This window comes from Sciurus vulgaris (assembly GCF_902686455.1).
Source record: "Sciurus vulgaris genome assembly, chromosome: 1".
NCBI classification, from domain to species: domain Eukaryota; kingdom Metazoa; phylum Chordata; class Mammalia; order Rodentia; family Sciuridae; genus Sciurus; species Sciurus vulgaris.
The window spans coordinates 122,945,846-122,958,337 of record NC_136461.1 but is presented as its reverse complement, the minus strand read 5'-3'; the positions used below and the strand labels follow the sequence as shown (position 1 = coordinate 122,958,337).

General features: G+C 36.6%; 1 protein-coding gene across 3 annotated transcripts in view; it reads right to left on the bottom strand.

Annotated features, from left to right (window-relative positions):
- Window positions 1-7,116, bottom strand: part of ATF6 (activating transcription factor 6) — a 285,089-nt gene extending 277,973 nt beyond the window's left edge. Inside the window, exon 1 of one of the 3 annotated variants that reach the window (XM_079136634.1) lies at window positions 6,940-7,116. In XM_079136634.1, the coding sequence (XP_078992760.1) occupies window positions 6,940-6,991 (52 nt within the window). In that variant the 5' untranslated portion in view covers window positions 6,992-7,116. Of the gene's footprint in view, window positions 1-6,613; window positions 6,895-6,939 lie in introns of those variants that run through there. The other 2 variants (XM_079136633.1, XM_079136635.1) reach the window with 2 other exon arrangements.
- Window positions 7,117-12,492: the final 5,376 nt, after the last annotated feature.

The window sequence follows — 12,492 nt, the reverse complement described above, 5'->3', positions numbered from 1 at the left end:
ATGTGATGCTGATGTAAAAAAAACCTATTGCATTGCCAATTCTATAAAAGTATATCATACACAATTATGTACAGAATGTATGTAAGACTTGATAATCAATGACTATGTTACTGGTTTAGTATTTACTATACTACAATTTTTATCATTATTTTAGAGTATACTCCTTCTATATGTGAAAAAAAGTTAACTGTATAAAATAGTATGCCATGTTGCAGTGGCACACATCTGTAAGTTCAGCAACTCAGGAGGCAGAGGCAGGAGGATCCCAGGTTCGAAGCCAGCCTGGGCAACTTAGTGAGACGTTGTCTCAAAATTAAAAAAATTAAAAAAGGGCTGGCAATGTAGCTCAGAGTTAGTGTGCTCCTGTGTTCAATGCCCAGTACCACAAAAAAAGGGGAAAAAAAAAAAAAACAGTACACCATGTTCCACTAGCAGACACCTCACACATCTCACGTTTATTGCATCTCAATTGCATCATTTTTCTCTCATGCTTAATTTAATTTCCTGTTCTTCTGTTCATCATGACCCTAGGAACAACAGGCTTCACTATATTGCCATATAATCTAAGAGTACAGTAGACTAAACAATCTTGATTTATGTAAGTACACTCTATGATGTTTGTACAGTGACACACTTCTCAGAATGTGTCCCTGTAAGTGATGCATGACTGAATTTAATGCAAGAAGGGTGAAAATAAACCCTGTGATTTGACTTTGAACTCTAGCATTAGTATAAATTCATGCTTTTTAAAAATAAATATTTCCTTGTTCTTAGGAAATTCATGGCAAAGTGTTTATCTACTGCCTACTTTCAGATGATGAAAGAGGATGAAGTGTGCATGATACTGAAAGAGTGGCAGGAAGCTAACAGTTGATAAATGTACATAAGGGAAATACAGATACTGATCTTTCAACTTTTCTGTGGTTAAAAAACTGATGGTGGAGCTGGGGATATAGCTCAGTTGGTAGAGTGCTTGCCTCACAGGCACAAGGCCCTGGGTTCAATCCCCAGCACCACAAAAAAAAAAAAAAAAAAAAAAAAAAAAAAAAAAAAAAAAAAATGATGGTGAGTTAAAAAATATACTTTAAATATATATTTTAAATGTATTTGTATATTTATAGAATATTATAGAAGAATTCATGAGAAACTAGTGGCACTGATTACCTCTACAGTATCTCTAAAATCTACTAATCCTATATCGCTTTTACCAGTTCCACACTACCAATATTTAGACTTCCTCAACAGCAATAAACCACGGCAGCTATTATTTTAGTTTGCATAGCCAGCTTTTCCACCTGACCTCCACCCGGACCATTTATTTGTTTACTTCTTATAATAAGTTTAGCAAAATGAGAAATAGGCTTAACAGTATGGAAATCAGTGGAGATCTTAAAATAGCTTCAGCAGAGTGATATAATCTGATTGAAGTGGGTTTAAGAGACAAGAGAAACTAGCATCACAGAACATGGACTGTTAAGGAACGCTGCTATAAAATAAAAAGAAAAACCTCTAAAAGGAGTTGTGTTTCTTTTTTTTGACTACATACATACTGATAGAGATGATCTAGTGTAGAAAGGAATTAATGATGCAGGAAATGGAAGAATAGATTGAGCAATATTCTTGCATATAAGGGGAGGAATCTAAAGAACATGAGAAAGGGCTGGCTCTAGCTACAGGCAAGAGGCCATTCATTCTCAGCAAAAAAAGAAAAGTCAAATATGCTGGTAGGTAAGTAGATGAGGTAGTAGGAGATTGGGGAAGTTCTAATTTTAAGAAGAAGGGAGAAGATGCTGGAGGTTTGAGGAGGGAAGTAGCTTCATAGAACAATCATGAGTAAGAGAGTAAAATCAGGGAATATGGCTGGCCTGCTTCAGGTTAGTATCATGAATTTAAAGTAAGACCAGTCAGCATGGGTTAAATTTCAACTACATTCTGCTTTTAGTGCAGGCAAGGGATAGGCAGGGTCAGATTTAACACAGGTTGTAGCATATCCAAAGAGACCTACACAACAAGTTACCAACAAGGATGTTAAGGTATAAGCAAAGAATAGTTATAATGATGTCCATGGTATTTTAATCAGGTAAGGTGAAAGTGATGACATGAAGGTAATGAGGGACAGTGAAAAGATGGAGAAATCTCAGTAGAGCTGAAGGATTTGGGGAATTGGAATATTAAAGGGAGTGAGCTAGTAGGATAGGAGATGGTGATCAGAGTGAGAGGTTTTGAAAATGAGATCATGTTATGGGAAATAACTACACATAGGCTTATGATCAGGGGAACAAATGACCGAGGCAGGTGAAAGGCAGGATCACTGGCAGAGCGCATGTCGAGGAAATAAATGTTTGAAGGACCTTCTCTGAGCACACTGAAACCATCTAATAATGTTGGAGTGAGTGAGAGTAAGCTCGTTACTAAAATTTTTCAAGAAGTGAGTGAAAGTGACTCAGAAGGAAAGGATGACAAATTGTGACAAAATGAGCTTCACATCTAGATATTTTCAGGACGGAGGGAAGAAGAATGATCTGGAAGTAGCAGGGGAAGACAAGGAAAACACCTATGCTACCTTCAGAGGCACTACTATAATAAAAGGTTTGAGAATGAAAAAAGTTACCAATAGATTTACAGAAAGCTGTGTCATCAGGTTTTGGTTAATGCAACAAGGCAATGAGAACCTTCAAAGAAGAGACTGAAGACATAGAAGAAACTACAGTGGGAGGAATCTTCTGATTTTGATACATCTGATGTGATCTTTCCATATGTGATACATCTTATGTGATCTTTCTACATCTTATGTGGAAGGGAAAAAAAGAGTGGTTTTGGCAGTAGGCAAGCAGGAGAGAGAAGGAGAATATACAAAGAGCAAATAAACATATGAAAAGATGCTCAGCATCATATGTCATCAGAAAATTGCAAATTAAAACAATGAGGTACGACTACACACCTATTAGAATTGCTAATCTCCAAAACACTGGTAACAGTAAATGCTTATGAGAATGTGGAGCAACAGAATGCCCATTCATTGCTGGTGGGAAAGCAAAATGATACAGCCACTTTGGAAGACAGTTTGGCAGTTTCTTACAAAATAAAATGTACACTAACAATACAACTCAGAATCTCCACTTTATATATAATTACCAAAACTTGGAAGCAACCTAGATGTACTTCAATAGATAAATGGGTATGAAAATTGTACTATGGACTGAACTGTGTTCCCCTCACTCTAACCCCAAATATGAATGTATTCAGAAATAGGATCTTTAGGAGCTAAAGTTACATGAGGTAATAAGGGTGGGGTCCTAATCTGATAGGACCATGGCCTTACAAGTAGAATGAATTGGACATAACTTTGCTATATTCAAATATGAATACACGAGCAGTGTGACTCCATATCACACACAACCACAAGAATGGGAAGTTATATTCCATGTATGTATAATGTCAAAAAAATTCTACTGTCATGTATAACTAAAAAGAACAAACAAAAATTTTTTTTAGTTCTCTTAAAAAAAAATTCTCTCTCAATGACATGTGATGATGCATTAAGAAGGCAACCATCTGCAACAGGAAGAGAGTTGTCACCAAAACTGGAGCTTCCCATCTTGAACTTCCAGCTTCTAGAACTGTGAGAAACTAAAATTATGTTGTTTCAACCACCCAGTCTATGGTACTTTGTTATGGCAGCCTAACAGACTGGTACACTATGGAAATGATACACTATAGTATTTACCTCCAATGTAAATTTAATCATTGCTAAAAAATAGGGCATCAAGTCATAAAAGACAGTGAGGGACCTTAAATGCATATCGATAAGTGAAAGAAGTCAATTTAGAAAGGTTACATACCGTACAATTCCAAATATATGACATTCTTCAAAAGGCAAAACTATGGAGAGAGTGAAAATATCAGTGGTTGGAAGGGAAACTTGGGAAGAGGGAGTGGGAGAGAAATGAATAGGTGAAGCAACAGGGAATTGGAGGGCAGTGAAACTATTGTGTATGATACTGTAATGACGGATACATTTCCTTGGCCATCAAAACTCAAATAATTAACACTGTCAAAACTTTACATGAACATTTACATTAAGAGTGAAACCAGTAAAACACACACACACACACACACACACACACACACACACTGAACCTTAACTTATGGACTTTAGTTTAATAATGTATCAATACTATTTTATCGATTGTAGCAAAAGTACCAAACTAATGCAAGATTTGATAATAGGAAAACTGTATAGAGTAGGGAAGAACTCTGTACCAATTGCTCAATTATTCTGTAAATCTAAAACTGTACTAAAAAAGATACTTAAGTACTAGTTTAAAACTGTGAAATTCAAATTTCAATTTACATAAAGTTGTATTAGAACATGACCATTCTCATTCATTTACATTTTTTATGGCTGCTTTTATACAACAATAGCAGAGACGAGGACCTACAAGAGACTCCATGATCACAATGCCTGAAATATTTACTATCTGAACCTTTTCAAAATGTTTGCAGGACCTCTGCTCTTAATTTCATTACCCAAGTCAAAGGGAATAGGAGCACATTCATTATGGGCTGTTCTGAGATAATCACTTTATTCAAATTATTAAGTTATTAGAGTCACAAGAAAAAAATTACCTAATCTGATCTTATTTTTAAAAAACTTAACTGTATAGTTTTTGTTTTGTTTGGCACTGGTGATTGGATTGAACCAGGGTCACTTTACCACTGAGGTACGTCCTAGCCCGCCCGCCTGCCTTCCTCTCTTCCTTCCTTCCTTCCCTCCTTTTTTTGAGACAGGGTCTCACTAAACTGTGGAAGCTATCCTCAAACTAGTAATCCTCCTGCCTCAGCCTCCCAAATTGCTGGGATTACAGGCATGTGCCACCGCACTGTATAGCATCTAATATTAAAAGAAAAAAAATCAAGTATGTCACTAAAGCATTTGAACACCCAAGCAACTCTCACATAAGAATCCATATTTACTGAGAAACACTAGCAGACAGTAAGTGTTATACTCGAGTGCTTGCAAAAATCTATCCTATTTACTGAACACCTAAAAAATTGAAGTTTTCAAAGAAGAGGAGTTTAAAAAGGGAACCTGGAAAACAATAAGGAGGTGCACTCAGGGAGGGGAAGGGCAAGATACCTGAAGAGAGAAAAGTCATTCATCCAACAACAAAGAACTGAATGCTCCAATAAAGAACATTAGGACTAGGAGTCAGGAAAGTGCATCCTGGGTATCAGAACATAAAGTATAATAATAATATCAGGAAATATACCTCCAATTATAGTTTCAGAAATATCATGAAAATATAGTATGGACTAGCTGAGAAAACAAATCATAACTACCTGACATTTTGAAGTAGACTTGTTAATAACAGGCATTTTGGGAAGAATCAAATTTGTATGAGAAAAGTTAGGAAAGCATTATAGAATACAGACTAGGGACACAAGCTTTGGAGGCATAGAAGCCTGATTCTGATTCTGCTTCTACCACTCACTAGCTGTAAGTCTCTGAGCACAAAAGAACCTCAGTTTTCCTCATCTGTAAAAAAGCAAGTACCTCAGTGAACTGTATGTAAGGATTAGACAAAATAATGCATATAAAGAGTTTAGTAGGATGCCTGACAAAAATAAAGTGCTGAATAAATGGCAACTTTCAGTATGATATATTGGCTTGAGAAAATGCATTGAGAATAATAGACAGTCTAAGGTTTTTGCCCAAAAACTGTTAGAAAAATCTACCCAAAGACTGAAATTAAAATCTCTCATAGAATATTTTAGAGAATGTTTGCTATCAGAAAACTAAATGAGGACTTTGGTTCAATAAATGGAGCCGAAATTCCACTCAAGCTTATAGAGAATGTTGGTTCAAGGAAGAAAAACAAAATCAGTCTGGATTCCCCCAAATTCTAAAGCTGGTGAATGGTGTAGGCCAACTACAGGTTCCATTCAGGGACCTACGTAATCCCAAATTCATACCAAAAACCCAAGACATTATGTCTTGTAATCAAGAGGAGAATAAATCAGGACACGGTGGTTCATGTCTATACTCCCGGTTACCTGGGAGGCTGAAGCAAGATCCCAAGTTCAAGGTCAGCCTGGGCATTCAGGAAGAACCTGTCCAAAAATAAAAAGGGCTGGGGATCTGGCTCAACAGTAGAGGGCTCCTGGGCTCATCCTCGAGTGGGGGAAGGTAGAAAAACTTCCTTTAAAGATTTACATGACAAAGTTTCTTCACTCTCATTTCCATTATGTTCCATTCCATACTTTCTGACCGCCAAAACCAAACAAAATATCCACACCAAAAAAATTCAGACCTGTATCTGGAGAGCAGTCAGGATTATATCAGTTATAAGTGTAAGACCTAGGTATCAGGGACTCGAGATCAGAGGCTGCTTTGCTTCTCTGTCAAGAGGGACATGAGCCCTAAAAATAAAAGCCGCGAGATGAGAATTTTTTGTATTACAATCCACATTTCTTCTGACAACCGCGCGGGCGGAGACAGACAGACAGACAGACAGACACACACACACACACACACACACACACCACACACACACACACACACCCCACAGCATTCATCGCCCACAACCCATTGTCTGAGAAAATAGCTTACAGGCTTTCTGGCGGTCACAGCCATCCTGCCTTAAGCTTCCTAACGCCCTAAGTTTTCGTCCTCAAAACCATCACCTGGTACTTCCCCAGGGAAAACAGTGAAAAACGGTAATAATTCCAATTTAGACAACATTTTGCTCTCGCTGTGGCCAGGACAGAAGCCGAATGGTTCTTCTCGACAACTCTAGGGCCATGGACTGGGGCAACGAGTGGCCTCACTCCCAGGGCTCGTCCACACCTGTCACCAAGAGTGGGCGGAAGTAGGAAGAAACCCGTAAACGCGGACCCGGCGGGGCCACCGCTGGTACAGTCGTAGATCCCACTCACCCCACTCCTCATCTGGTCTGTGAGAGAGTCCCGGGCTAAAAGGCGACTCCATGGTGCCAGTAAAACCAGCAGTCTCCCCCAAAACACAAGTTCCCCAGTCCTAGAACTCGGTGAGTAATATCTGGGACGGCGGCGGCAGGCGGACAAAATACTCGGTAACGATGACGCGACGGTGGCCGAATGAAGACAACTGTTCCTACTGCTCGAGGGACTGGTGGAAATAAGCCAAGAGAACGTCAGCAACTAAGCTAAATAGGATCTCTGAGTAAATGTTTCCCTTTTGGAGCTTTAACACTTGCCGCTCCCCTGTTTTAAGGCGGGTCGGGGCGGTGACGGCACGCAACACCTTCGGTTAAGTGAAATGTAATATTAAAAGTGAGAAACAAAATTCCTTTCTGTACATACTGGTTTGCTCCTTCTTAATACCATAGCGTAGTTGTCTCAGAAGAAAATTAGAGACTAACCGTAAACTCTATTTAGTTTTTTCTTACAATTTTCTATCGATGTAAAAATTATCTATATACAAAACTAAGTGAAAGAAAAGCACGACTATTTTGCACATTCATTAGAACTGTCTCTATTGGGACAGTATCCGAGGTAAACGATATTCTAAAATTATACGTCTAGAAAGACTACCTTTATATAAACAAATTAAAGCGAAGTAAATATACAGGATAAACTCCCGTGCCCATAGTTATCTCCAAAAGATGAATTTCTAAAACTAGTAAAAGTCTGACAAAATCTATCTTAAAACCTGCAATAATGTAAGTTCTTAACCTTTTTATTACTAAAGTGTAAGGTGCGGATTTTATTTAAAAGAAATTCACACACATCACAACTGAAATTAAAAATGATAAAAATCAAACTGAATTTTATAAGATATTTTCAAGAATGCTACTTAACAGTACTTCTTTATTTTATTCATTTATTTATATGCGGTGCTGAGAATCAAACCCAGTGCCTCACACATACTAGAAAGGCGCTACCACTGAACCACAAGCCCAGACCCAGCAGTACTTCTTTTTCATTTCCAATTTCAGCAGCTAGCGACTCTGGAAAATACTCTACTGTAAGAACATGTATCCCTCTAGGACCAAGTGAAATGTTTCCCATGGTTACAAACAAAACAGAAAGGCTTCCCAGAATTCCCTCAAACTCCTCTGTGTCTGGATATTACCTACAGATTGCACAATGCAAATAGCCCCAGGGCCCAAGCTGGGGTGGGGTGGGTTGATTCATGAAATACCTTAAAGGTGACTATGTCATCAGATCAGTAACAAGTTTTCATTTAAGATAAAAATTACAAGGTTTTCATTCTGGCACAGATGCAAATTTAAAAATTGGCATTAAAGAGGAAGGTAAAAGGGGGGATCATGAACTGAAATTGATTTCCATGCATGCATGAGTTTGTCGGGATGAACCCAACTATTATGTGTAACTATAAACCTCTAATTTTCAAAATGGAATAAAAAATATGTCTTCTGCATCTACCTTCATCTTTTAAGAAAATCATGATTGAACTTCAAGTTTTTAAAGAGATTTTATTCTTTATTCAAAAAGTTCAGGTAATTATGAGAAGCATTTATGAACCTATCGCAGAAATTTAAAAATTTTAATATTTTTCATACTTGTCTAGATTTCTTCATGGTAAAAAAATTAAACATTACAGATAAGGTTGAAGTTTTCTACTTTTCCTGCCTCCACAGGGGCAACTTCCATCATGAATTTTGTAAGAATCATTTTAGTCCAATTTTATTTTGCATTGACCATTTTTAAATGTTTGTAAATACATATATTTAGTCTTGTTTTTTTTTTTAAATTTACTCAAATGTAATCATACTCTAATGTTATCCAAATCACTTTCTTATTTGACATTCTTTTTAATGTTCTATCCATGTTTTACTGTTTATGCGGTATTTCCAAATACATATAGCACTAGCTCTTTTTTCCATTTCCCTAACGGTGGACACTGAGCTCTTTCAATTGTTTACTATGACATAAAATATATTTGTACAGATCTCCTTGTGCACATATGCAAGAATTTTTTTAACATGTATGCTGGGTCACTTAACACATAATACCAATTTACATCCTGTCAGTCATGAGTTTTCTCTTTGCTCCACATTCTTACCAACACTAGATATGGCCAGACCTAACCATTTTTGTCACTGTGAAGGATGGTACTATAATTTACATTTCGCTGATATTTTAAAAACTGGCGCATTTTTCCATGTTTATTAAGCTTTATTTACTGTTCTGTGAATTGTGCACTCTTTTATAAACTTAGATTTTGGGTTTTCTTTCCCTCAATGATGTGTATATTTTTAAATAGCCTACTGTATTCATTTTAAGTATACATACAATAATGTGTGTGTGTGTGTGTGTGTGTGTGTGTATGTGCGCGCGTGTGTACCCTCTCCCAGGTTGACACTTTTTGTTTATGGGAGTTTTGACCTATAGATTTTAATGTAGTTGAATTTGTCAATCTCTTGTCTATGATCTCTGCTATTTGTATCTAAGAAATTCTTCCCTCTCCCTAGGTCATAAAGGCTTTTATTTTCATTTTCTTTTAATATTTTTATGGTTTTATTTTTCACATTTTTTTTTCTATTCAATTATTATTGGAGTGTAGTAACACTATTGACTTTTTTAATTAATTTTATTTTTACAGACTGCATTTTGATTCATTGTACACAAATGGGGTACAACTTTTCATTTCTATGGTTCTACACAATGTAGATTCACACCATTCTTGTAATCATAAATATACATAGGGTAATACTGTATGTTTTATTCTACTACTTTCCATCCCCCACCTCCTCCCACCCCATATTCCTCTACGCCATCCATTCTTCATTCTGCTCTTCCCCCTGGCCACCCCACCTTATTATATATCGGCATCCAATTATCAGAGAAAACACTCGGCCTTTGGTTTTGGGGGCTTGGCCTATTTCACTTAGCATGATACTTTCCAATTTCATCCATTTTCCAGCAAATGCCATATTTTATTCTTCTTTGTGGCTGAGTAATAGTCCACTGTGTATATATACCACAGTTTCTTTATCCATTTGTCAATTGAAGGGAATCTAGGTTGGTTCCACAATCTAGCTATTGTGACTTGAACTGCTATGAACATTGATGTGGCTGCATCACTGTAGTATGCTGATTTTAAGTCCTTTGGGTGTAAACTGAGGAGTGGGATAACTGGGTCAAATGGTAGGTCCATTCCGGGTTTTCTGAGGAATCTCCATACTGCTTTCCAGAGTGGCTGCACCAATTTACAACTCTACCAGCAGTGAATGAATGTGCCTTTTTCCCCATATCCACGTCAACACTTATTATTGCTTGTATTCTTGAAAATAAGAGAATTTCTATCTCTTTGTTGAAATGATCTTTTGCTTCCTGCAGTTGCTCTTTCAACTCTTTATTGGAGTGGTCATTCATTGCCTGCATTTGCTCTCTTATCTCATCCTTTGCTTCACAAATCATTCTAATTATGTATATTCTGAATTCCTTTTCTGACATTTCTTCTACCATGTTGTCAATGGATTCTGTTAATATAGAATCTAGGTTTGTTTTTTGTTTGTTTGTTTATTTGTCTTTAGGTGCTAGGGGTCAAACCCAGGGGCGTTCCATCACTAAGTTACAACCCTAGCCTTTCTTTTCAAATTTAAATTTTTAAAAAATTTTATAGTACTGAGTACTGGTCCCAGTACTGTACCCAGGTACTTTTATCACTGAGCTACAGCCCCAGCCCTTTTTTATTTTGTGACAAGTTCTCACTAAATTTCTAAGACTGGTCCAAATTTGCAATCCTCCTGCCTCAGATTACTGAGATTATAGATGTGTGCCACTGTGCCTGGCTTACACTAAGCTCTTCACCTGCATTACATCACAAAAATTCTCGTATTGACCCAGATGTAGATACTATTATATCCATTTCATATAAAAGCAAATTAAGGCTAATGTAAATGATTTTTAAAACAACTATGTCAGATAGAGTTCTTACTAATCCCACTTTGTGGAACAAACTGACCCACAATTTGCAAAGACCTGCTTACTTTCTGGAAGATGGTGATTAGCAGACCCAGAATTATTAGAGTGCACTGACTTCTAGGTCAGTAGTATCTTCACTGGGAAACTGCCTCTGAAATAATTGACTAATATTGCTGTTTTCAACAAATGTGTAAATTAAACGTCCTAGAGTGTTATTCTTAAATGAAATTTAAAATAAAGGGCCCTTTTTGGTTTTCTCTAATGAACAAATGTGTAATAAATTTTCTATCTATCTCACAAAAGTAAAGCATTAATGCATTCTTAAGTCTGAAAACTGCTCAGATGTTTCACAAAAATTTCAAAATTTAGTTGCCCAAAATCATTCCTCATTGGTAAATAAAATTATCATTCAAAAAAGGTATCATTTTGTCTAGTTCTCCCAGATGGAATATATGTTTTAAGAAAGCAGAAACTTTTAACTGGTTCATTCACTGGATCACCTAAAATTGTGCACTTAATACATTCTCAGCAAATATCTGAATTGACAACTATAAATTCAAACAACATCCACCCCATACTGTGCTATACACTATGCTGTAGGAAGGATAGGCATTAAGTTGAGCCATGTGAATCTGCAACTATGAAACTACATGTGTGTGTTTTTTACTGGTGATTAAACCTAGAGCCTTGCACATGCTAGGCAAGTACAGACCTATTTTATAACTTTTCAATTATAAAAGGAGCAATTTTATATGGATCCATGTGCATTAAAATTTTTTTTAAAAAAGCAAAAAAAAAAAAAAAAAACAGATTTTGTGAAAAGCTAAAACATAATTGGAGGAATTTTTTTCTCATAAGGAAGCTCCAAAGGCTGGAGATCCTATATTGAGATTTTTCACAAGAATCATCAGTAACACTCCCATACAGGTCAAAAATTAAGCTAGGCATTTTTAAAGAGGATCGCTATTCACATTTTTTTTTTTAATTTTTAAACTACTTCTATTTTGACATTTACTATACAGACACATGCATACCTAGCAAAATGTTTTTTTTTTGTTTTGTTTTTTGTTTTGCAAAGCTGGGGATTGTACCCAGGGGTGTTTTATCACTGAGCTATATCCTCAGCCCTATTTTTTATTATGATACAGGGTCTCACTAAGTTACCCAGGTTGGCCTCAAACTTGTGATCCTCCTACCTCCACCTCCCAAGTCTCTGGGACTACAGGTATGCACCACTATACACAGTTTAAGCAAAATGTCTTTAGACATGTAAATAAACAAAAAGAAGTCCAGATTGTCTTTCTCATTTCATGTAAATGTTCAATTCTATAATTACATTCAATTTAAAAATTAATGAGTAAAATAAATTCTAGGTTCTGGAGACCAGATAAAAAAGCTAACCTGGACATGTTACCTTTTCTAGTATTCAAACATGCTGGGCTAAAAAAAATAACTGCTAGCAAGGTGCAGTAGCACACACCTTAATTCCAGGTACTCAGAAGGTTGAGGTAGGAGGATCTCAAGTTCAAAGCCAGCCTCAGCCATTCAGCAAGACAC